Source organism: Rana temporaria, chromosome 5 (assembly GCF_905171775.1).
Source record: "Rana temporaria chromosome 5, aRanTem1.1, whole genome shotgun sequence".
Classification (NCBI taxonomy): Eukaryota; Metazoa; Chordata; class Amphibia; order Anura; family Ranidae; genus Rana; species Rana temporaria.
The window spans coordinates 60,161,039-60,188,259 of NC_053493.1; the positions used below are offsets into that span (position 1 = coordinate 60,161,039).

The window sequence follows — 27,221 nt, forward strand, 5'->3', positions numbered from 1 at the left end:
CAGTCTGTTTTTATACATTCTTGAGAAATAGATGACTCATTGGTCAAGAATAACTAAGGTGGTCAGCGAAGTATCTAGTGTGTCTGACAAACATTATTCAATTTTTGATGAGCTGGGTATACACTAGTAGAATTTCATTCAACATTTCTACAATTCTACAATTGTTAGCCTTCTTGGGGGAGAGGAAAATAAAGAGGTAACTTTTTTTTGGTTTGGTGAATGTTATTGCTCTTGTATGTTTTGGCACTGCCTGTAACCTCTGTTTGCTGGTAATAATTAAAAAAAAAATCAATAAAATAATTGACCCTCAAAACAGATTTGGTACTCCTCCTGAGTATGGGGATACCACATGTGTAAGACCTTTTTAATGTTTGGACTGATTATGTACTCAACATTGCAACCTGTGTATCACAAAAATTGTATATAAACAATGTACTAAAATGGTCGCCTCTGTATGAGTGGTTAGTTAATACAGCATAGTGTAGCATTACCTACAGCAGTCCCTGTACCTAAAAGCCAAGCAGGTTTAACCTAATGGTATGTGGCTGCTCCATAGCACAATGCTATGTTCATCAGCCAGGAAGTACAAGAGACTGAGCAAAGGGTAAACAAAAGATTACCTGTGGTTCTAGTAGTGCTGCTGTCCACAGAGAATGGGCGGTACTGGTGTCACACAGGAATAAGCCAGTGGGACATGCAGATGTGTCAGTACTAGTGGCAGGCATAGATGTGGTTATAAAATAGTCAAAGGATTGGTGCAGGTGGCAAGCAGGAACATGATTTATAAACAGGCAACGGTTAGTACAATCAGTAGGCATAGACGTGGTCAGCAATTGGCCAAAAGATTGGTCCAGGCAGCAGGCAGAAACATCAGGGTTAGGGCCTTGGTCAGGTAAGGCCTGGACAGGAGTAGAGGCTTCTTCTTATGCAAAGCTCCTCAAAGCTCCTGATCGGAATCTCGGGAAACCCAGTGAAAACCAAAAGCTTACTTTTCAGCTCTGAATAAATACTCTGGAGCCCCTGACTCTGCATACGTGAGACCCCTGTGTTTTTTTCAGTCCCTCTTTTATAGTGACAGGCAAAAGATCAACCCAGGCAGCAGGCAAAAAACATGGTAGATTAACAGGCCAAGGTCAGTTCAGGTGGAAGGCAGAAACGTGGTCAATAAACAGGCCAAGATCAGTTCAGATGGCTGGCAGAGGCATAGTCAGTAAGCAGGCAAATGTTTGGTACACAGAACAAACGTTTTGTTTGACAGAAACGTGGTTGAGAAAACAGGCAAATGGTTGGTACACAGAACATCAGATATGGACAAAGTACAGGTAGTCAGACATAGGAAAAACACCTTCACAATACCTTCACTAATATCATAGTAAGGGATGGTAGTGACAGAAGCAATCTACTTTTCAGAGGCCAGGTTGTTAGGGACCCTGGGGACAATAGTCATGCTTAATTCCATCTATGGAGCATGCACAGATTTTTTTTGGAGTTTTCAGTAGGAGGGAGCATATAGGGGAAGTGTCTCTCATGCAGCCTGTTGACTTCATCAGAGAAAGGTTTTCAGGGGCAGGGTTTGCTGCTAAATATGGGCTGGTATAACCTCTTTCTGGTGTTTTAGGAAGGAGCCATGTTTTTCTGTGGCCCTGTAGATTATGTATATTTGTAAATGGACAACTGGACAGTGGCAACGGCTCTATTAGAGGCGCAGGGGTGCCGCCCCCTAATCCATGTGCCCGGCCCCTAATCTACATGCAGGGCGCCGGACATATGGAATTCAATACAGCAATACACTCAAGAAGCTATGCACAGCTTCAGTTAAACTATTAGAACATAGAAATACTTGCATAATAATCTCTTCTGATCTGGTATTAGTAGCATGGATGGGACACAAGGCTGAGACCTTCTCTCTCTTCACTACCACCTTCCAGGATCTTTTCCCAATAATCCTTGAATCAGGAAGTGATATACATAATTTTACTTTATAGTGTGATACTAGTAGCTGACAGTAGAGGGCAAACACTGCTTGATGTAAAAAAAACTCCATTTGTTTGCGAGATACACTCATCAGAAACTGAATGTTGTTTGTCAGACATGCTAGATAAAAAGGGGGCCTAAGGCGAAGGTTGGGACTTTTAGTTGAGGCAATAACTAGCATGCCTCCATCACCGATAAATTGAAGGGAACAACTAAGGGTGGGACTTTGTATGAAGCACATTACTGAAATATGAACCAACATATATAGTAAAAATATATTTAATTCAAACAAAGGAGGCATAACATATACAAAATGGGATATTATAATAGTACTAAAAGCTAAAATAGTCACAAACTAGAAGTTACATAATGGTACACAATTAGTCCAACATAACATACATGGTAATGCATAATGGTAGTGGGTAGTACATAAAATCTAGAACGTACATGATATTGTGAAATTGTCTAAGGTAAATAACCACAATAATAAATCCAGTATATGTAGACCAACTTTGTATTGGTAGCATATAAAAAATATAATGGTTCATAAGAGTAGAATATTGGAAAGGAGATATTGAACATATACACTGTGACATATAATAATTAAACGGCTCTACGCGTTTCGTGTTCACTTAAACACTCATCAGGAGCAGATACACAGTGTACGGGTATCTATAATAAAAAAGAAAAATGCCATAATAATAAGGTAATAAACATAATGGAGAACATAGAAAAGAGAGGGAACCGCTATGGTCCCAAACACTCTCACCTAGTTGTAGTAAATGGGTAGAATCGTGGCATGATGTTGTAAGAAGAAGGGGGGGCGCAGCTATAGATAGCTAGATACTTTGCTGGCTTTCTTATCTCTTCCAATGAGTCATCTATTTCTGAAGAATGTATAAAAACAGACTAAACATGGAATAAAATAGAAATATTATTTTCTCTGATCTTAATGTTAGCGTGATATATTTCTAATGCACTTGCATTCACAAGCTTATTTTCCCTAACAGGACAGGACAAAAAATTATGACAAAAAGCTTCAAATGCTGTCACATAGGGGGTGGGTAGGAGGCTTGATTCTGTGTATGCTCCACTAGAGTGACTTGACATTAATACAGTGCTATGACTTCCTGCACCAGTGGGCTAATAGAATCACAAGGCAGTGTGCAGCACAGTGGCTTAGTGGTTAGTTCATCTATCTTGTTGCACCAGGGTCCCCAGTTTCAATCCAACCAGGACATTATCTGTTTGTATGTTTTTCCTCTGCTTGCGTGGGTTTCTTCACGGTACGCTGGTTTCCCCCACACAAGCCAAAGACATGACGGTAGGTTATTTGGCTCTAGTATTTATATGTATGCATGTGGGATAGAGAAATTCGATTGTAAGCTCCTTTAGAGCAGAAACTGATGTGAATGTACAATATATAAAGAGGTGTGTAAATTGTTAGTGCTCTATAAAGATCTCTAATTTAAAAAAAGGCAGTGACTGGAAGGTATCAGCAGAGTGGCAATAACAACGTTTCAGTATAGGGTCTATTGAAGAAAGGAGGAAAAAAAACACAATGATAAAATAATGATTTGTGAAAATAATGATACAAAACAAAGCTTTGATCATTTAAATACCAAAATAATTCCACTCCCTGTCCACACCCATGCATGTGCTGCAACGCACATTACAGGGTGCATTTGTATGTACCTTGTACATGCTTTGTTTGCATACACTCTTTTGGTTCCTATGGGCTCTCAATGGACATTTAGGCCTCGTACACACGACCGAGTTTCTCGGCAAAAAACAGCAAGAAACTTGCTGGGAGATATTTTTTTGCCGAGGAAACCGGTCGTGTGTACATTTTCGTCGAGGAAACTGTCGAGAAACTCGACGAGCCAAAAAGAGAGCAAGTTCTCTATTTCCACGACGGGAATGGAGAAACTTGCCTTGTCGAGTTCCTCGACAGCCTAACAAGGAACTCGACGAGGGAAACAATGTGTTTCGCCCGTCGTATTCCTCGGTCGTGTGTACGAGGCTTGAGGCATTAGAGAATTCATTTAAATTTCAACATTTGCCCCTGCTGCAAAGTTGCTGGTGGGTCATGTCCCAGCCTGTTTGGCAGCATAGCTCAGTCCTAACTACTGTAATTATAAATGAGATCAAGAACGATGAAGCTGATCAGATAACAAACTTATATTGGGTTTATAATGTTTTATAATTGTTTTGCTATCTATTCCTTATTAAACAGTAAATTGTGTTGAAATGCAGTTTTTCTGTGATGTCCGTCATTTCCCATGGTTTTTGAAAAAATAGAACAGAAATGTTTACAGTTTTATTTCTAGACATGTAAAATCTTTCTGATTTTTTTAAGCTTTGCCATATGTTATGGAAGAGCCCCGACTTTGAAACTCAAAATTCTGACTTTTAATCTCAGAATTCTGACTTTGAAATTCAGAATTTTGTTAAATAAATGGTCTTAAGTTTTAATCTCAGAATTCTGACTTTGGCCATAATACTTCATGTACACGGGCAGCTCCTAAACTTGAGTTTAGAAGCTTTTGGAGTTGTTTTTGCCAAAGATCCTAAACTCAACTCCATAAAAGTCTATTAGGCTGCATTCACATCTATGCGACAGCGGCGTACGGCGTACGCGGCGTATTTTGCCGCGAGTGTGTATCTTTTTTTTTTTTTTCAGATTCTTCCCATTGCTGTCAATGGGCGAACGCCAATGTCGCCTGAAAAAAAGGGTCCGGGACTTTTTTTCAGGCGACGGGCGTTCGGCGTCTATGAGATGTGAACCATCTCCATAGACAGCAATGGGAATTCTCCCCTCTAGCGGCAGAAGCGTCCGGCGTCGGGCGTTTTGTCGCATAGATGTGAATGGAGCCTTAGCCAGATTCAGGTACAGTTACAACGGTGTATCAGTAGCTACGCCGTCATAACTCTGAATCCGCGCCGTCGTATATTTAAGCGTATGCTCAAACTGAGATACGCTTAAATATTGCTAAGATACGACCGGCGTAAGTCTCCTATGCCATCGTAACTTAGTTGTCTATTTACGCTGGCCACTAGGGCCGTGTACGCTGATTTATGCCTAGAATATGTAAATCAGCAAGATACGCCTATTCACGAACATACGCACGGCTGTCGCAGTAAAGATACGCCGTTTACGTAAGGGGTTTTCAGGCGTAAAGATAAACCACTAAAAAGATGGTGCAGCCAATGTTAAGTATGGACGTCGGACAGCCGTCAAATTTTTCACGTTTTACGTCGTTTGCGTAACTCATCTGTGAATGGGGCTGGGCGTAAGTTACGTTCACGTCGAAAGCATTGACTTTTTGCGACGTGATTTGGAGCATGCGCACTGGGATACGTCCACGGACGGCGCATGCGCCGTTCGCTCGAAGCGTCATTTACATAAGGTCACGAATAATTTCCATAAAACATGCCCACCTCTTCCACATTTGAATTAGGCGGGCTTACGCCGGCCAATTTACGCTACGCCGCCGCAACTTATGGAGCAAGTGCTTTGTGAATACTGCACTTGCCTCTCTAACTTGCGGCGGCGTAACATAGGCTTTTAGTAGCGTTTAAGAGCTGCTGCGGTTAGGTGAGGTTAAACCTCCCTCTCCTAAACACGGAAGAATTATGTTCAGTTTAGGAACATTTTGACCGACAGCCACGGGAAAATGTAAAACAAGGCAAAAACGTGTTTTGCTCTTTTGCTGTGTTTTGCGTATTCAGGGTAGGCTAGTCTACATGTAGCCTTAAACAGTTATTAGTATCCTCTTTTCTTTCCCTCTCTCTTTCTTCCTATTTCACTCTCTGCTCCTCTTATCTACTGCCTCATTTCTTTCATGGGTGAACATTCCTAGAGATGTGTAAGTCACAGGAGTTCACCTTTCTGTAAAAGATTCAACTTTTAGATTTTTTTAAGTATATTGCATCATTTGCACCAGGGGTGCCCAACCTTTTGAATAGCAAGGGCCACTTAAGCAACTTGTAACCAGTCGCGGGCCGCAAAGAGCGGAGCGGATAAATGACAGGTCACGGCTACTCTATAGGTCCTCCGATCTGCCCAGATGGAAGGGGACAAATTCCCTTCTGTTTTTTGAATTGGAGTTAGGCAGGTGTAAATGGACATCTGTCGCTCTGTAGAGGTGAATTGAGGGTCCCATTTGGTCGGGCTGTTTGTGTGAAAAGGGCCTAAGACTGCTTTCACACTGATGCGCTGTGGTCTACCCACACCTGTGTTTGCAGCGTAGTGCACCTGTGTCTATCCTGCGGGTTAGCTGAACTTTGCTATAGACTCCCCCCTGTGGCAAAGCCGGTGCCGTAGAGGAAGCATCGGCTTATGGGGCTCTGGTCCACAGCTGCTTTCTTCCTCTGCCACCAGCTTCATTCACAACACTGATGCTGTGGTATGGCTGGTCAGCAACCTGCGATCTGGGCTTGTTAACCCGCTATTCCACTGGTTGGCCTACCCCTGTTTTACACAATATATGGCCTCTGGTGCAAACCATACACCCCTTACGCCATATCGCCTTTTGATTAACTATTTTGCAGCTAGTAAATCCATGTGAACAGCCCCATCATTAGACTGCCAACCCATTCATTGGCTAGAATTTTAAGGGATATATGTGTGTTGACACTGCAAGATTGGCATGTAAGAAGCTACAGTATACCCTTTTCCTATTTTTTTTATGCACAATATATTGGGTATGTTTTCCTTTTAAAAACTGCTTACTGTTGACGTTTGCCTCCTGTTCATATATGCCATGTAATGGTGAGCACACACACTTGCCTTTTTTTTTGTATGCCATGTCAAATCCTAATAAAAAATTATGGAACTAAACAATTCATGGTATATATTGTTAATCCAAAAGAACAAATCTTTGGCAAATTGGACTGATGTATGTAAAGTTTTCAGAGACATTTAAGTAATTTAAGCCACTAATGAAAGCATTCTGTTTCCTTACAGATGGTGTATAAACTCATCTTCATGGGACTGTGTCTTGATTCAATTTTATACAGCAATTCTCAGCAAAGTGAGTATGACTTATGGTGTAGAATTATTTTAAAAATATTTTGGTGCTTTGCCTTGCCGTCCTTAAAGTGTTACTAAACCCAGGAACCTGCATTCATTATATCTGGTCTCCCAACGTACTCAAAACATGAAAATGCAATTATTTTAGTAAATATAAACTGCTAAATACCTTTTTTCATCAGCAGTATATAGGAGTCTTGTGACTTCTGAGTGTCGGGTTAAAGATTGCAAGAAGAGTTTTCATTCTCTCTTTCATTGTCTTTTCATTCTTGTCCTATGAGAATGCAGGACCCCTGACCTTCTGTCTGGACAGTGCCGATTGGCTCTGTGCTGATCACATGCACTCTCCCAAAAAAATAAAAAAAAATTCTAGCAATACACACCAAACTGAGCATATGCAGCCTATCCTCTGGCTCTTAAAATATCAAGAAATATCAAGTGGAAGAATGAGATGATCAGAGAAAACAGGATTGAACAGCCTTTTTACACAATGCAGAGGATTAACCCTTTAGGATCCACCATGAGTATAACAAGCATGCTTTACTGCATATACAGACTGATTTTACTGTTGTAGGTTTAGTAACATTACACATTATGTTTAATTTACCTTAAAACAAAGCTCCTCCAGTGCTCCCATCTTCACCTGTCTTGCTTCCGGGTTCATGGACTGTGAATGGCCAGAGCTGCAATGACATCACTCACAGCACTGATCTCTAAAGAAATGACACAGGTGGCCGTTCTTTCTGAGCGCATGCATCAGTGATGTCGCTGGCTGCACGTACACTAAATATCTCCCAAGCGGTGCACGTTTAGGAAAAATGTACACTATGGGCCTGATTTACTAAGCTATGTGCGCTGCGCTGGTTCATGCATTAATTAGTACTCCGGGTGGAGGCTTAATCAGGCGCATGAACCAGCGTAGCAGCCGGCGCATTGAAACTAATATGTAAAGCCGCGCCGAACTCCCTATAGAAGTCTATGGGAGAAATCAAAAGTGTTCATTTTAAAGGCTAATCTGCAAGTTTAGTCCTAAAAAGTGTTTGGGGACCTCAGTCCTGCCCCAGGGAACATGTATCAATGCTTTTTTTATTTTTTAAAACGGCCGTTTTTTCGGGAGCAGTGAAATTAATAATTCTTAAAGTGAAACAATAAAAGTGAAATATTCCTTTAAATTTCGTACCTAGGGGGGGTGTAATGTCAGCATGTGAAATAGCGCATTTTTCCCGCACTTAGAACTCCCCCTGCACAAAGTGACATTCAGAAGGAAAAAAGTCATTTAAAATTTCACACGCGGCTATAATGAATTGTCGGCTCTGACAATTCTAAAGGGATTCATTCATAAAACAAACAAAAAAATGTGTAGGGGTTCCCCCAAATTAAATTACCAGGCCCTTCAGGTCTGGAATGGATATTAAGGGGAACCCCGCCGTAAAAACCAAAAAAAAAAAAGACGTGCGGTTCCCGGCAAATATCCATTCCAGACCCTTCAGGTCTGGTGTGGATTTTAAGGGGAACTCCACCCCAAATTGAAAAAAAAAATGGCGTGGAGTCCCCCTAAAAATCCACACCAGACCCTTATCCGAGCACGTTGACCTGGCCGGCCGCAGAAAAGAGGGGGGGACAGAGTGCGGCCCCCCCTCTCTCCTGAACCGCACCAGGCCACATGCCCTCAACATGGGGAGGATGTCCCCATGTTGATGGGGACAAGGGTCTCATCCCCACAACCCTTGCCCGGTGGTTGTGGGGGTATGCGGGCGGGAGGTTTATCAGAATCTGGAAGACCCCTTTAACAAAGGGGACCCCCAGATCCTGACCCCCCCCCTGTGTGAAATGGTAATGGGGTACATTGTACCTCTACCATTTCACCCCAAAAAAAATGTCAAAGTGATAAAAATGACAGTAGCCGGTTTTTGACAAATCTTTTAATAAAATCTTCTTTTCTTCTTTCCTTCGGGGTTCTTCCGCTGCTTCTTTCTTCTCGTCCACATCTTGCCCGACGTCTTCTTCTATCTTCTCCGTCCGTCCTTCCGCCTTCTGGTCCCGCATCTTGCCCGTTGTCTTCTCCGTCCGCCTCCTCGTCCGCATCTTGGGTCTTCTGCGGTCTTCTTCTCGGTCCGCCGCCTTCTCGTCCCCTGCGTTTGAATTGTAATTGGCCGCCGTTTTCCCGCTCCTGGGACCCGCCCCCCTCTGACGCCACAAGTAAACTCCTTAGAAGGTCATGTGCGTCAGAGGGGGGCGGGGTCGCAGAGCGTCACACAGCGGGGGAATTCAATTTCAATCGCGCCGCCCGGAGAAGAAGTTCACGCCGTGTCACACTCATGTGACCCCGCCCCCCTCTGACGCCACAAGTAAACTCCTTAGAAGGTCATGTGCGTCAGAGGGGGGCGGGGTCACATGAGTGTGACACGGCGGGAACTTCTTCTCCGGGCGGCGCGATTGAAATTGAATTCCCCCGCTGTGTGACGCTCTGCGACCCCGCCCCCCTCTGACGCACATGACCTTCTAAGGAGTTTACTTGTGGCGTCAGAGGGGGGCGGGTCCCAGGAGCGGGAAAACGGCGGCCAATTACAATTCAAACGCAGGGGACGAGAAGGCGGCGGACCGAGAAGAAGACCGCAGAAGACCCAAGATGCGGACGAGGAGGCGGACGGAGAAGACAACGGGCAAGATGCGGGACCAGAAGGCGGAAGGACGGACGGAGAAGATAGAAGAAGACGTCGGGCAAGATGTGGACGAGAAGAAAGAAGCAGCGGAAGAACCCCGAAGGAAAGAAGAAAAGAAGATTTTATTAAAAGATTTGTCAAAAACCGGCTACTGTCATTTTTATCACTTTGACATTTTTTTTGGGGTGAAATGGTAGAGGTACAATGTACCCCATTACCATTTCACACAGGGGGGGGGTCAGGATCTGGGGGTCCCCTTTGTTAAAGGGGTCTTCCAGATTCTGATAAACCTCCCGCCCGCATACCCCCACAACCACCGGGCAAGGGTTGTGGGGATGAGACCCTTGTCCCCATCAACATGGGGACATCCTCCCCATGTTGAGGGCATGTGGCCTGGTGCGGTTCAGGAGAGAGGGGGGGCCGCACTCTGTCCCCCCCTCTTTTCTGCGGCCGGCCAGGTCAACGTGCTCGGATAAGGGTCTGGTGTGGATTTTTAGGGGGACTCCACGCCATTTTTTTTTTCAATTTGGGGTGGAGTTCCCCTTAAAATCCACACCAGACCTGAAGGGTCTGGAATGGATATTTGCCGGGAACCGCACGTCTTTTTTTTTTGGGGTTTTTACGGCGGGGTTCCCCTTAATATCCATTCCAGACCTGAAGGGCCTGGTAATTAAATTTGGAGGGACCCCCTTTTTTTTTTTTTTTTTTTTAATGAGCAATGACTCTATTCTTTATAGCCATGAGTACTTTAACCACTTGCCCACCGGGTTAATTCTGGCACTTCTCTCCTTCATGTGAAAATCACAATTTTTTGGCTAGAAAATTAATCAGAACCCCCAAACATTATATATTTTTTTTTAGCAGACATCCTAGGGAATAAAATGGCAGTCATTGCAATACTTTTTGTCACACCGTATTTGCGCAGCGGTCTTACAAGCGCACTTTTTTTGGATAAAAATCACTTTTTTGAATTAAAAAATAAGACAACAATACATTTTGCCCAATTTTTTTCTATATTGTGAAAGATAATGTTACGCCGAGTAAAATGATACCCAACATGTCACGCTTAAAAATTGCGCCCGCTCGTGGCATGGCGTCAAACTTTTACCCTTTAAAAAACTCGATAGGCGACGTTTAAAAAATTCTACAGGTTGCATTTTTTGAGTTGCAGAGTAGGTCTAGGGCTAGAATTATTGCTCTCACTCTAACGATCGCGGCGATACCTCACTTGTGTGGTTTGAATACTGTTTTCATATGCGGGCGCTACTCGCGTATGCGTTTGCTTCTGTGCGCGAGCTCGTCGCGACGGGGCGCTTTAAATTTTTTTTATGGGGTTTTCTTATTTATTTTTATTTAGTTTTATAATGTTTTACACTGAAATAAAAAAATAAAAAAAAAATGATCAGTTTTCTTCCTATTACAAGGAATGTAAACATCCCTTGTAATAGGACTAGTGTGTGACAGGTCCTCTTTATGGAGAGAGGCGGGGTCAATAAGGCTGGAAAGCATGGTATTGCAAAAAAAAAAAAAAAGATCTCATGCTTTCAGCTGCAATCATGTTCGTTCACCACAGTGGTGTAGTGTATAGCACTTTGACCTAGCAGCAAAAGAGTCGTTGGTTCGAATCCCGCCCGTGACAGCATCTGCATGGAGTTTGCATGTTCTCCCTGTGCCTGCGTGGGTTTCCTCCCACAATATAAAAACACGCTGTAAATCGGTTCCGGTCTAAATAAGCCCTAATATGCAGTAGTATATTAAGGTTTGGTTCTGCCCAAGGCCTGACTACATATCTGCACCTCCTAATAGAAAAATGACCCACCCCTTCCTGTCAAGGTCACACCCTGTTTTTGTATAACCCCGCCCAGTAATTTTCAGGGGACCCACACACTAGTTCTGGGGGGGCACTGGATTCCCTTAACCACTTCCATATCAGGCACTTACGCACCTTCCCGCCCAAGCCAATTTTCAGCTTTCAACACTGTCGCACTTTGAATGGCAATTGCGCGGTCATACAACACTGTACCCAAACAAAATTGGCGTCCTTTTTCCCCCACAAATAGAGCTTTCTTTTGTTGTTATTTGATCACCTCTGCGTTTTTTTTTTTGCGCAACAACTAAAAAAAGACTGCAAATTTTGAAACAAAAAAACCTTTTTCTTTTTTTAGGTTAATTTTTTTGTAAATAAGTTTTTCTCTTTCAATTACGGGCACTGATATGGCGGCACTGATGGGCCCCGATGAGATGGCACTGATGGACATCGATGAGGTAGTACTGACGGCACAGATGAGGTGGCATTGATTGGCGGCGCTGCTATGCGGCACTGATGGGCACTCATAGGCGGCACTGATGGGCACTCATGGGCGGCACAGATGGGCGGCACTTATGGGTGGCACTGATGGATACTTATGGGCGGCACTTATGGGTGGCACTGATGGATACTTATGGGTGGCACAGGTGGGCACTGTGCATGGATGGGCACTGTGGGGTGGCACTGATTTTCCCAGTCAGTGCCCATTTGTGGGCACTGATTGGCATCTTTTTTCTTATTTTTTAATGCTTTTTGTTTTTTTGTTCTATATTTTTTTTGTTTTTGCACACCCTGGTGGTCCAGGGTGGGCATCCCTGGTAGTCCAGTGTGGTGATCCGAGGGGGGGCTGCGCTGATAAACAATCAGCGCGAACGCCCCCTGTCAGGAGAGCCGCCGATCGGCTCTCCTATACTCGCGTCTGTAAGACGCGAGTGAGGAAGAGCCATCGATGGCTCTTCCTGTTTACATCGTGATCAGCCGTGATTGGACACGGCTGATCACGTGGTAAAGAGTCTCCGTCTCCGTGAGAGACTCTTTACCGAGATCGGAGATGCAGGGTGTCAGACTGACACCCCGCATCACCGATCGCCGCGCTGCGTGCCCCCACAGGCGCGTGCGGCATGAAATCCTGCAGGACGTCCTGTCAGGATTGTGTAACCACTTCCCGGACGTAAATCGGCCATAGGCTGGGCGGGAAGTGGTTAATTTGCATAGTTTTTCTCTCACTTCCTGTTTGGCTATGGGGCAGGAAGTGAAGGCAAATCTCCCCAATTGGACACAGATAATACAAAATAAACTGACAGGGCCTATAACCCTGCCTCACTCTATCCAAAATTAAAGAAAATAAAACTTGTTGATTATAGTTCTTGTCAGGGGCGGACTGACCATTGAGTCACTCGGGCACTGCCCGAGGGCCCCATGCCACTAGGGGGCCCCATCCGGGTTGCCAGGCTCAGTAAAACCAGGGACAGTATGTAAAAATCTGTGTTTTTTTTAGATCTGTCCCTGATATGTCCGAAAATGACATGCTTTTAATGTGAATATCCCAAGATTTTAGCTGCCCGCCTCTGCACTACCTCCTGGCGTGGTGGCCATCTGTAAGCCAGAGGGGCCCCATAATCTTCTATTGCCCAGGGGCCCCATGAGTTGTCAGTCCGCCCCTGGTTCTAGTTTAAGCACAAATTTCATAGAGTTTTATTGAGGGCCCTAAGAAAATATAACCATGCCAATAGGCCAGGATAGAGCGTTGCTAATATGTAGGAATGTGTGTGTTAGAGCACCCCACCCAATGTTAACTAAAAAATTATTAATTTGCAAATAAGTATTATCTGCTCATTTTTTTGGGGATGTCTGCACCCCTGATAGTGACAACATTTGTGAGGTGTCTTCACCCTTTCTAATTCATTCACTTCCTGTCACATAGCCAAACAGGAAGTGAGGGTAAAACCTTACTAATATATTTTCTTGGGGACACAGAGATCAATCTAAATAGTTTCCCATTATGTAAATTGCACTCTAGCATTTTGCTGTGTACACCCCAAATTATTAGGGATCTTGGACTTTGGGGTCCATTTACTAAAGGCAAATCCACTCCTACAAGTGCAAAGCAAGGAAGAAAACAAAACAACTTTGCTTCTACAGGATTGGATGTTAAAACCATCAGTGCTTCCTCTCTGATTTTCAGCAACTATGCTTGTACTGCAGAGTGGCTTTGCCTTTACTAAACCCCAAACTAAATAATCATTTGGGGCAGGGATCCTCAAACTACGGCCCTCCAGCTGTTGTAGAACTACACATCCCATGAGGCCTTGTAATGCACTGACATTCACAGACATGACTAGGCATGATGGGAATTGTAGTTCCTGAACAACTGGAGGGCCGTAGTTTGAAGACCCATGATTTGGGGTGTACACAGCAGTGCTGGAGTGCAATTTGCTTAATGGGGACACTAGTTAGATTGACCGGTGTCCCCAAGAAATGACACTGGTAGGGTTTTAACCTCACTTCCTGTTCAGCTGTGTGACAGGAAGTGAAGCCAATTTTAAGAAAAGGGACACAAAGCTCAACACAAAAATAAAAAAACACAAAGCAGGGGTTCTAACACTCACTTGGCTTCCCTCAAACACCCACAATTTGAATAGGATTGCCTTGCGCTAGATTTAAGCACAGTGCTGTAAATCAGCACGTCAAGCCTGTCCACCAATAGCAAACCCCCCCCCCCCACAGGCCATGTTTGCAGGTTTTCCTTCATCTTGCACATGTGCTTTAAAATAGTCTGGACAGCAATTCTTGATAAGAGAAATCCCCAAAACATGTCCTGTCGGGGGTACTTGAGGGCTGAGGACCACTGCAGAATAAATAAAATACTTACCAGTTTTTGTCTTTAAAGTCAGGGAGAATAAACATGGCAAACATTTCATGATTACACACCAGGAAAGAAGCTTAGACAAAAATCACACATAATTTGTTAGGCCCTAACCTAGTTCAGCTGCAGCTGTCAACATATGTAGCATGAAAAAGTAACAAAAGACAAACTTAACAATTTTAAAGTAATTTTTATTGGTCAACAAAACAAGGAAAGCAAAAAAAGACAAACAAACAAAAATACATTTCAAAATTCTAATTAACCATAGCTTTACACATTTTTCAGAAAATAAGGCCACATAGACAAATACATCAAAGTGAACATCATTTAAAAATAAACCAAAACCATTGGCAAAATAAAACAAAACCCATGCAACAAACCACATTTGTGTTTAGCAACAGCATTTCTGCCAGCCTGCCCCTTCTGAGGGCAGCTGAGGACTGATCGATCCAAGCTTTTTATAACAGTGCTAGTAATGAAGCAATTGAAATCACATGACCAAATTGCAGTCTCTAGTTTGGGTGAGCTTGTAATTGGGCACACCTGCAATTAACCCAAACCACGCTCTATGAGCATCCAATGAGTGTTTTTCACCTTTTAAAAAGAAAGGATATTTTTTTTCTAAGTGTTTGAGCATGCTCAGTTCATCACACATGTAGGAACCAAGCTGCAATGGAATGAGAGCTTTTTTTTTTTGGTTTCCCCTGATCTGATGCTTTCCAGCCTGAAGGGGAGGTGTTAAAGACAGAAGTAAACACGCACATTTAATAATCTATTTGTGTGAAAAAAAAGGTTGCCAATTTTGTTTGGGAGCCACGTCGCACGACTGCGCAATTGTCAGTTAAAGCGACGCCGCGCCGAATCACAAAAACTTGCCCGGTCATTGACCAGAAATATGGTCCGGGCTCAAGTGGTTAAAAATTAACAAAACACAAAAGTGAGCCCAATTTTTGGGGATAATGTGAAAGATGATGTTACACTGAGTAAATAGATACCTTACATGTCACGCTTTACTATTGGAAACACTCCTGCAATGGGGCCAAAATGAATTCCGTGAATATCCCCATAGGTGACCTTTTTCTTTTTTTTCCAGGTTACCAGTTTATAGTTACAAAGAAGGTCTAGTGGTAAAAGTATTGCTCTCGCTCTAACGCACGCGTCAATACCTCACATGTGTGGTTTGAACGATGTTTATATATGTGGGCGGGACTTGCGTAAGTCCCGCCCACATATGTAAAAATTATTTTTACTTTTTGCTATAATAAATATCCCCAAAAATATATATTCAAAAAAATTAAAAAACCCTCAGTTTAGGCCGATACGTATTCTACATCTTTTTGGTTCCAAAAAATCGCAAATAGCGTTTAGTGTTTGGTTTTTGCAAAAGTTATAGCGTCTACAAATTTTTTTTTGTTGTTGTTTTAACTAGTTATTGGGGCGATCAGCGATTTTTATCGGTACTGCGACATTATGGCGGACACATCGAACAGTTTTTTGGAACCATTGGCATTTTTCTAGCGATCAGTGCTGTAAAAAATGCATTGCTTACTCAAAAAATGCCACTGGCAGGGAAGGGGTTAACACTAGGTGCGAGGGAGGGGTTAAATATGTTCCCTGGGTGTGTTCTAACTGTAGGGGGGGGGGACTGACATGTGTAAATGACAGATCGCTGTTCATGAAGGGGAACTCCAGACCCCCGGAAAAAAAATAAGGTGGGTTCCCTCCAGGTGCATACCAGGCTCTTAGGCTTGGTCTGGAACATAAGGGGTTAAACCCGCGCAAAAAAAATTGCGTGGGGTCCCCCCCAAGATCCAAACCAAGCCATTATCCCAGGCACGCAGTCTGGTCAGACAGGAATGGGGGTGGGGACGAGCGAGCGCCCCCCTCCCTCCTGAGCCATACCAGACCACATGCCCTCAACATGGGGGAGTGTGTGCTGTGGGGGAGGGGGGCACTGCCCCCCCAACCCAAAGCACTCTTGTCCCCATGTCGATAGGGACAAGAGCCTCTTCCCGACAACCCTGGCCGTTGGTTGTCGGGGTATGCGGGCGGAGGGCTTATCAGAATCTGAGAGACCCCTTTAATAAAGGGGTCCCCAGATTCCAGCCCCCCACCCTATGTGAATGAGTATGGGGGTACATTGTACCCCTACCCATTCACCTGGGGAAAAAAATGGAAAAAAATAATACACCACACATGAATAAATTAATTTATTAGTCAGCCGGGGGTCTTCTGCCGGGGCCCCCCACCACCACCCCATTAGGCCCCGGGCTTCGCCATCTTCTGCCGGAACCCCCTTCACCAGTGAGGCTCCTGCCTTTGGGGGAGGGTCCCGGGCTACTACGACGGTTTCTGCGGGGGGGGGTGCACTGGCACCCCACCCCCGTCTTCAGCGACGTAATTCACCGGGACCCCCTTCACCAGGGAGGCTCCTGCCTTTGGGGGAGGGTCCCGGGCTTCCACGACGGATTCTGCGGGGGGGGGTGCACTGGCACCCCACCCCCGTCTTCAGCGACGTAATTCACCGGGACCCCCTTCACCAGGGAGGCTCCTGCCTTTGGGGGAGGGTCCCGGGCTTCCACGACGGTTTCTGCGGGGGGGGGTGCACTGGCACCCCACCCCCGTCTTCAGCGACGTAATTCACCGGGACCCCCTTCACCAGGGAGGCTCCTGCCTTTGGGGGAGGGTCCCGGGCTTCCACGACGGTTTCTGCGGGGGGGGGTGCACTGGCCCCCCACCCCCGTCTTCAGCGACGTAATTCACCGGGACCCCCTTCACCAGGGAGGCTCCTGCCTTTGGGGGAGGGTCCCGGGCTTCCACGACGGTTTCTGCGGGGGGGGGGTGCACTGGCACCCCACCCCCGTCTTCAGCGACGTAATTCACCGGGACCCCCTTCACCAGGGAGGCTCCTGCCTTTGGGGGAGGGTCCCGGGCTTCCACGACGGTTTCTGCGGGGGGGGGTGCACTGGCACCCCACCCCCGTCTTCAGCGACGTAATTCACCGGGACCCCCTTCACCAGGGAGGCTCCTGCCTTTGGGGGAGGGTCCCGGGCTTGTACGGTGTCTTCCGCCGGAGGGCGCCACTCTCCGGGCTTCTGCGATGCCTTCCGCTTCTGCCTGTCTCCTCCGCGGAGCACAGGGCTTGTCTCCGCTGTCTTCTCCCTTCTCTTCCATTCGATGTTGACACGACGAGGTCCGGCGCTGGAATGCCGTCTGAGCAGTGGGCATGGACTTATATAGGGCAATGCCACCATGTGACCTCAACCCATGTGACATCACATTCCCATCATGCCCAGGGAATGTGATGTCACATGGGTTGAGGTCACATGATGGCATTGCCCTATATAAGTCCATGCCCGCCGCTGACACGGCATGTCAGCGCGGAACCTCGTCGTGTCAACATCCAATGGAAGAGAAGGGAGAGGACAGCGCAGACAAGCCCTGTGCTCCCGGAGGAGACAGGCAGAAGAAGGAAGAGAGAAGAAAGAAGACGGAAGAAAGCCCTGGCTCCGCGGGGGAGCCAGGCAGAAGAGGGAGCAGAGAAAAGACCTGGGAGTTGGCGCACCCCCGGCAGAAGACCAGGAAGACCGGAACCCTGGCGGAAGGCACCGGAAAGACCGGGGGATAGGCGCCATCCCCCGGCAGAAGACCCCGAAGTCCGGATGCCCCTCCCTAATGAAAAAGAGCTTAAATGGGGTGGGGGCATCCGGCGGAAGGCTCCGGAGAGGACCGAGGGATGGCGCCCTCCCCCGGCAGAAATCACCGAAGCCCAGGGTCCCGGCAGAAGATCGGGAGAGAAGAAACCCCCCCTTCTAAGAGAGCTAAAGAAGAAAGGGGGGGCTCCGGAGCTGATTAATAAAATATTTTATTGTGTGTGGTGTTTTATTTTACTTTACATTTCCCCCATGTGAATGGGTAGAGGTACGATGTACCCCATACTCATTCACATAGGGTGGGGGTCCGGCATCTGGGGGCCCCCTTATTAAAGGGAGCTCGCAGATTCCGATTAGCCCCGCCCGCATACCCCGACAACCAATGGCAAGGGTTGTCGGGAAGAGGCTCTTGTCCCTATCGACATGGGGGCAAGAGTGCTGTGGGGTGGGGGGGCAGTGCCCCCCTCCCCCACAGCACACACTCCCCCATGTTGAGGGCATGCGGTCTGGTACGGCTCAGGAGGGGGGGGGGCGCTCGCTCGTCCCCGCCCCCATTCCTGTCCGGGCCAGACTGCATGCTTGGGATGAGGGCTTGGTTTGGATCTGGGGGGGACCCCCGCGCCGAATCGGCGCGGGTTTAACCCCTCACGTTCCGGACCAAGCCTAAGAGCCTAATGTAGCCCTGGAGGGGGACCCGCGCCGATTTCAAGTTTGAAATTTGGCGCGGAGTTCCCCTTCAGGGCTGAAAACAGCTCGGAGATTCCCGTGCGCCGCGTCACGCAGCGCATTCACGGGTACGCCGCTTGGTATTTACCAAGATTTTCACGGCGTACTGACAAGGCGCACGGGAATCCCTGACTTTTCTCTCTGCGCATGCCCAGTATGCAAATGAACCTCCCGAGGTTCAGGCGCACTGTGCAAGCGTACGGGGATCTGTTTTCAAAAAACACTTTCCCTTTCAATTCGGCCCGCCAAACACTTCAAAACACATGTCACTTCACTTCCCCTGCATCCCCCCACCTCCCCCCCTAATAAACTCCCGCCCAAACCCCCGCAATTTACAGTTTAATGTGCCGTGCGCCAGGTCTGTACTGGTGCACAATGCACCCTCTCCTGGGCGCACGGAGCACATTAGTAACTAGGGAAATACACTGCACTAGCAGCGTATTTCTTTAGTAAATCACCAAACGGCTGCTACTCCTGCTTTTACTCCATGAGTCATGGAGTAAAGGCTTGGTAAATCAGCCCCTATATATAGGTAAGCCTTATTATAGGCTTACCTACAAGTAAAAGAAAAAGATGGAACTTTACTTCCACTTTAAAAATGCTCTGATGTCAGATAAATGTTTCTCTTTCCAGAAAATTCTAATCACTTATTTTATTAGTTTTTGTGACTGCTTAGATAATTTTTTGTTGAATGGCACACTTAGGTGATGCAGCAGTTGCTGCAATTTTTTTATTAACCACTTCACTCCCGACTGTCAAGTAAAAATGATCCAGGTAGGCTGTCCAATCACTTTTACAGTACAGGCACTGAAAAGCCAGACCCTTCCCCTTCATGGTTCCAAGTCTCTCCCACTCTTCCCCGGTGCCCAGGACTACATCAATTGATTTAAGGATGGTGATTAGAAGAGGATCATTAAACAACTACCCCCCAATCATCTCTGCTGTCAGTGAAGCCAAAAGAGCAAGCTCTCGGCTCTCAGTGTTTCCGGCTTCAGAGTTGTCATTCCCTGGCTGCTCTGTCTGGGGAGCTCGATCTGTGCTTGATTAGCTGCATTGAAGGGAAGCGGAGACAAACTAGGGGGTCTAATAGACCCCTTATTTCTCTATAAAGAGGACCTGTCACTTGCCCAATGCTATCACTAGGGGGCTTGTTAGCACCCTTGTATAGCAATAAAGCTGAATGGGAAAAAAACAACAAATTTGAAGTATGAACACAACTGTTGAGACATATAGTAAATAGGCACATATCATGTGGTGAATATATCAGCACTTTCTTTTAAAAAAATGCAGTCTTTTTTTAACCTTTTTTTTATTTTTTACTATTTAATCACATGACTACATTAGTAATTTCCAATCCCTCTTCTGGATAGCAGAGGTTGGTACTTGATTACATTCCCTGTCTGTGTACACTGCATTCCATAAGATTACACCTTCTGCTTCGAGACGCTGCAGATGTGAATTAACAGCAAGGCTTTGGCTGGCGCCACTATCAATCAGCAAGGCAAGGTTGGGTGAAGGTGTGGCAGGGGCATGGCAGGGAAATTGACTACAGAAGATACAGGCATGTTGTGCATTGAAACAGCATCCTGTAATTCCATACAACAAGCCTATGAATGCCAACTGACAAATATGTTACCATGCTTGCTTCAGTCAGTTTACATCAAGGAAATAGGGAACTGGCAGGATCAACCAGGTATTTGCTATGAAAGGAGACAATGAAAGATACAGATATGATGTAAAGTATGTATGCCGACCAACAGACATAAATAAAACATTTTTAGGGACAACATACACATTAAAGTAACCCTGTCACCCTGCACACACCTACAAATGCAAACATCTACACAAGGTTGCCATGTGTACAGTATGTTAACAGCAATTGCACCACACATGCTATATATTCAATCATGTCTGATTGAGAGCAAAAATTCTGGGCAATCATTTATGGTTTACTCCAAGGGTCTCAAACTGGTGGCCCTCCAGCTGTTGTAAAACTACAAGTCCCATCATGCCTCTGCCTGTGGGAGTCATGCTGGTAACTGTCATTCTTGCAATGCCTCATTGGACTTGTAGTTTTGCAACAGCTGGAGGGCCGCCAGTTTGAGACGCCTGGTTTACTCTAAACTGATGAGCTGTAAGAGCAGTTAAAGTATCGCCTATTGATAATTTTGATACCATAATTTTTCGCCATAAATTTGCAGATTAACGCAGTTTTGAGGCTTGACACATTTGGTATCTATTTACTCTACACAACCTCATCTTTAATTTTGTTAAAAAAATGTGGATTAAATTATGATTGTGTGCAATAAAATTTTCTTTAGCGTACTTTTTGCTGAAAAAAAAAAAAGATTTGATAAACAGTTGTGCAAATATCATGTGACATAAAATTGTATCTACTGTTTTTATTTTACTTCTACTAGGCTTCTGCTTTCACATTCTTAGGTCATTTTATAGCTAAAAATGCACATTTTAATGAGTATAAGAAAATTAAAAAAAATAGCTCTAAACGAGAACTGGTTAAAGCAGTATTAAACCCAAAACCAAAAATGTAATATATTCCAACTTACTGATTCTTAAATATGGTGACCATGGGCGTAGCACAAGGAGTTGCAGGGGTCACAATCGCAACCCCATCCCTAACCACAGGGGGCCCCTGCAGCCTCCCTGTCATATTATCATATCCTCCACAAAGTCCATTTCTGATCTGCCCTAGGGCCCCACAGCCACACTCCAGTACTGGGCTTCCACTATGCCTTCCACACTCCACACCCCTCTGTTCTCATTGGCTGGGGAGAAGCTGTGAGACAATTTCTGAATGGAGAGGAGCATGGGTTGAGAACAGCCCGGGATGGGGAAGTGTTTGTGCTGTGTGCTGGCAACATGAAATGGTAACCAAGCTCAGCGAGTTAAGAGAAGGAGAGTGCCGTCCTGTAGCCACAATGGGACCGATGTTCCTGGTGAGGCAATACACTGCTCTGTGGCTCCTAGTCACCAGCTGGGGATCTCTGTACCACCCACCCGGGGATATCTACTTACCCCACTTCCATGACAACTGGCGAAAACAGCAGCTATAACTCGGTCTATGATCTCTGGTGGAGGGTTAGGACCATAGTGTGCCAGTCTTAGTTTGACAGCTCGATCAAAACTTGTCTCCTCCGGGGTCCTGTCTGTTACACTGGGCCTTTCCGTTAAGTTGGGTCTTTCAGCTCCATCCATTTGGACAAGTTCTGTGATCACGTCCTTCTTCTTATGGTTGCTGGCTGGTCTGCCACGGTTCTCCAGTAGTCCTTGTAGCTGTCCTTTAAGCGATGGAATTATCCCACTGCTGTGCCACCACTGTAACGGTCACCACCGTCTACGACCTTCCATCAACCCACGACAGAAAGGTATTCACACCTCTGAGCATCAATAGGCTTTAAACAGTGTTATCACACAATAAAAGGCCTTTCAAGAGCCAGCCTCATTTAACATGTCAACAGTCTACACAGAGAGATCAGTCATAGAATATACTTTGCAGACATTAAGGAATATATTGTAGATTACTGTCCATGCTAAAACAATCCAACATATCTCCCTTATCTCCTGGCTCAATCTGTGCCCAAAAGTGACTCCTGTTACAGTGACCTTCCCCCAACACCTGCCAACACTGACAGAGAAACCTTGAGAAATTGTTAAAACAAATCCCTTAACACCTCCTGAGGGGCTGCAGGTTCCAGATTTTGTGTCACATGGTTTTCCCCCTGATCTAAGTTGTGCCCCACCCCCCCTAAAGTCCCCTAACCACCCACCCTGGATGCTATGCCCGGCTGCTGAGCTCCTTTCCCATTATAGCACTCTATAATGCTCCTCCTTCGCAGGCTATAATCACATTCCTTTACAATACAGCAAGTCAGCCACAATCTGCACAGGGTGTATCTGCCTACTGCGACTACACTGCCATTTTTACCACAGAATTTCACAGGTCAGAACGGCAACAAAAAAAAACAGATACACCGTGTGAAGGCTGACAGACTGTGTATAAAGTAATGTGATTTCAGCCCTGTGTAGTGTGGGGGGGAGGAGCTGTATACAGTGCTGGGATGAGAAAGGAGCTCTGCTAAGTGACCTGACCTGAGCCACAGCTCCCTATTTTCATTCAGACATGGAGCCCTGACCCCTCTCTCCCCTGATTGGCTAACTGACTTTGATGGACAGCAGCTGCAGCCAATGGTGCCACTGCTGTGTCTCAGCCAAACAGGAGGGAGAATCTTGGACCGCTGAGACACTCGTGGACATCGCTGGACAGAGAGGGACCTCAGGTAAGTGTTAGGGGGGCTGAGGGGGCTGCTGCGCACAGAAGGCTTTTTATTTTAAAGAGGAACTGCAGTCAAAAACACATAATCCAAAAAAATATAACAGTCTGTAGTTCTAACATTGTAAAGTTTAATTACGAATTCGTATCGTTTTTAACCTCACTTTTTGGCAGTCAAACTGCTTGTTTCTCATATCCCACAGTTTTTGTGCCGGTTGCCATGTTTACTGAGGGCAACTGAAGCCCTGGCCGCAGTTTTCCTGCAAAAGCCTCTGTTTCTCCGCCTCGTCGGCCCGTGAAAAATCTAGTGCATACGCAGTACAATGCCTCCCAGTCGCACATGTGCAGTAAGCAGACCTCTTCCGATCCGATGTGTACAGGTTAGCCATAGCTCCTGACTGTCCCTGATTTCGAGGGACTGTACCTGATTTGGAGCAATGTCCCTCTGTCCCTCATTCCTCCTCATTTGTCCCTCATTTTGGTCTGATCTATATAGTTGTATAGAAAATGCACTTTGTATCTATCAAAAAGTGTTTTCCAGTGTCAAACCTTTCATCTGAGTTCTAAATTGCTGCATTTTTAAATTCCAAAAGCCAATATAAAGGAATAGTAGTGGTAAAAAAAAAAAAAAAAAGCACTTGTGGGTTTAACAATCTTGTTTTTTGTACAGTTCTCCTTTAAGGTGGCGTAACACGGGGTGTGTCCTATGCCTGCATACTTTTGCTGATAGGTGTCCCTCATTCCCATCTCAAAAAGTTGGGAGGTATGCTATAGCAGTGCAGCCCTTTGCGTCCATATTGATTTAGCAGTAGCAGCAGCAGTTTACTGCCTCTGTTATAGTATCCTGTACACATCTGCAGCGCTCTGTTAAATGCAAATGCATTAACAGGAGGCATTGTACTCCTCCTATCTTCACCCTCCTCCGGCCCCCTCCAGCCCTGCAGCTCTCCTCTGCTTTCCTGTGAAAGCCCTCCGGAATCCCTTTATGCCCTCCTCCCCTCTCCCCGCCCCCGCCCCTGAGAGGTGGATTACAGGGACAAAAAACGCAAGTAACAAATATAAGGTATTTACTGGCACCAAAGGAATGTTTTACTTTCCAAAGTTAACACAGCGAGGGCAGATGATTCAATAGCAGGAAAGAAAGAAAAATGACTGAAGGCTCGCTTTAATGGATAGAATGCATTAAGATAAAAAACCTTCTGCCTTTACAACGCCTTTAAACTGGCATGAGACTGCTTTAGCTTGGGCTGATAATGTCAGGGTAACTAATATAATAATATTTTAGGTGGAACAGAGTGTTTAAAAGCGAATGCCAAATCTTGTGGAGAATGTATACAAGCTGGACCAAATTGTGGGTGGTGCACAAAAGTGGTAAGTTGGGATGATGAACTGTTTGTGATATCCAAAGGGAAATGTATAATTGTGTAGCACCGTATATACTGTACAATTGTGACACAAGTCATATTATAATTGAATGTTATTAAAAATTACCCTTCCTTTACAATCTGAAGCTCTGTAATTTTCTGTAAAATGCAATGCAATATGGCTACCTGGAGGTGTTCTGTACCCAGAATGTGTACAGAACACCTCCAGAAACAAAATTTCCTGCTTGTGTGATTAGCTCATTGATTTTCCCAGAAGTCTGCACTAAGATACAAGTCAGATTTCAGGCCTCTCCTGCAACACACATTTTTTTTTTTGCTGAGATACTCCCCATAGGAAATCACGTCTAAAGGGATGCAGACCCTGCAATTTGCCTCATTAGAGCCATGCAGGTGCAACAGCTGGTTGATAATTATGAAACCACTCCCATTAGAGTCACTTACCACATGGACACAGACAAACACACAGGGATTGCTTCAGAATAACAAAAGGTAGGAATCTGCAACAAAGTTTTAAAACCGTTGTAATGTACATAGATCACCCAGAGGGGAATGTTTATTACTCAACAAAAGTGAAGTTACTCTTTAAGACTTTTGTTCTGAATATTTAAACCAATAATTTGTCTGAAATGCATCAGTTTCTAGTTTAGTTAATGACTAACTTGCAATTGTAAGTCTTCTTGATCATACTGACAGCTTTTGATGTACAACATTGGCTGAGTGAAACCATTTAAACCAAGACAATATGGTAGAATTCATACTGCTTTAACTGCCATACCAAGTTAGCGGCCATTTTTATTTTATGCAGTTGATTTCATTTATGCACTTGATTTACTTTTCATATATTTTAATCTTTATACCTTATGCTTAATATTAGGATTTTTTACAAGAAGGTGAGCCCACATCGGCACGCTGTGATGATCTTGCTGCATTGAAACGTAAGGGCTGTTCAGAGGAAGACATTCAGAATCCCAGAGCAAGCAAGAGAACGCTAAAGGACAACCTTATAACAAATAAGACCAAAAGAAATTCTATGAACTCCTCTGAAATTACACAGATCAGACCGCAGCAATTAAAATTTGAACTAAGATCAGGTACAGGCATATGTTCTGAGTGTGAAGCCTCGTACACACGACCGAGAAACTCGACAGAATCCATCAAGATACTTGGTGGGAGAGCTTTTTTGCCGAGGAAAACGGTCGTATGTACGTTTTTCATCGAGGAAACTGTCGAGGAACTCGACGAGAAAAAAAGAGAACAAGTTCTCTTTTTCCTCGACGGGAGTCTCAATTTCCTCGTCGTGTTCCTCATCGGGCTGGTTTTCGACGAGAAACTTGAGCGTGTGTATGCTAAGAAACCCGTGCATGCTCAGAATAAAGTATGAGATGGGAGTAAAAGTAGCATTTGTAATGGAGATAACACATTTTTCACGCTGTAACAGGCTGAAAAGTGCAAATCGTCTCTTACCAAACTTTTACTTAACACGCAAACACATGAGATTAGCAAAAGCAGCCCCCAGGGTTGTGCCAGTGGAATCGAACTTCCCCTGCCGTTGTATGTGTTGTACGTCACTGCGTTTGAGAACGAGGAGATTTTGTCTTGACCGTGTGTACGCAAAGAAAGCTTGTCGAGTTCCTCAACAAGCCTAACAAGGAACTCGTCGAGGAAAACGATGTGTCTTTTCCGACGAGTTCCTCGGTCGTGTGTACGAGGCCTGAGGCCCCTTTCACACAGGCTTTTCAATCAGGTCCGCCTGTCAGTTTTTTTCAGGCGGACCTGATCGGAGTCTCAATTCACTCCTATGGGGTGGCGGATGTCAGCGGTAACATGTCCGCTGATACCCGCTGCTATCCGATCTGATCCTGTCCATGAAATCCAGACGGATGGTGACCCTATTTTCCATCCATCTGCAGATCGAATTAGATGAAAACGGACATGAGGTCCGTTTTCATCCCATCTCCTCATAAAGGAGAGCGGGACTCTGCACAGTGAGCGGAGACGGACCTGTCAGCAGGGATCAGTGGATCAATCCCCAGCTGAGTAAATGGAGTCTGCCGAGTGGACCGCCCGTGTAAAAGGACCCTAATGGGCTTCTGTATATAAGCCTTGACACACAGGGGTTGATTTATTAAAACTGGAAAGTGAAAAATCTGATGCAGCTCTGCATAGAAACCAGTCAGCTTCCAGGTTTTTTTGTCAAGCCTAATTGAACAAGCTGAAGTTAGAAGCTGATTGGCTGCACCAGACTTTGCACTCTCCAATTTTAGTAAATCAACCCAATAGATTCATTGTGCTTTCATTTGTATTTATTTATTTTATTTTTGTACAGGAGAGCCCCAGACATTTAATTTAACATTCAGAAGAGCAGAGGATTATCCTATTGACTTGTATTATCTTATGGACCTGTCATTTTCCATGAAAGATGATTTAGAGAATGTAAAAAATCTTGGCACAGCTCTCATGGAGAAAATGAAACAAATTACTTCAGATTTCAAGATAGGTAAGAGTTACATTATAGGCTTTCTCTGATGAAAAGGGTATATCCCTTGAAATGCGTTGACCTTCTTGCACTATGTTGTGTGGACTTTCATATTGGTCATTTAGGTTCTTGAATCTCAGGTGACCCTGTTGTAGGAATTATTACATTTTCATGTACTTGCAACTTTTGTGAGTATTTTTATACAGTTTGTTTAAATAAATGTTGTTTGGGATAACGTATGAGGATGGTACTCCCTTCTCTTTTTTTGTTTTGTTAAAAAAACACAAATCTGTACATTTGTTTTAAGGGGCTTGCTCAATGCATGTAAGTGCACAAATATGCAGT

General features: G+C 45.0%; 1 protein-coding gene across 1 annotated transcript in view; it reads left to right on the top strand.

The window, feature by feature from the left end:
• The first annotated feature begins 3,146 nt into the window (after positions 1-3,146).
• LOC120940053 (integrin beta-1-A-like) overlaps positions 3,147-27,221 on the top strand; it is a 76,478-nt gene continuing 52,403 nt past the window's right edge. Inside the window, exons 1-5 of the mRNA XM_040352634.1 lie at positions 3,147-3,298; positions 6,944-7,010; positions 24,301-24,386; positions 25,275-25,491; positions 26,727-26,897. Coding sequence (XP_040208568.1) covers positions 3,227-3,298; positions 6,944-7,010; positions 24,301-24,386; positions 25,275-25,491; positions 26,727-26,897 — 613 coding nt within the window. The 5' untranslated portion in view covers positions 3,147-3,226. The remainder of the gene's footprint in view (positions 3,299-6,943; positions 7,011-24,300; positions 24,387-25,274; positions 25,492-26,726; positions 26,898-27,221) is intronic.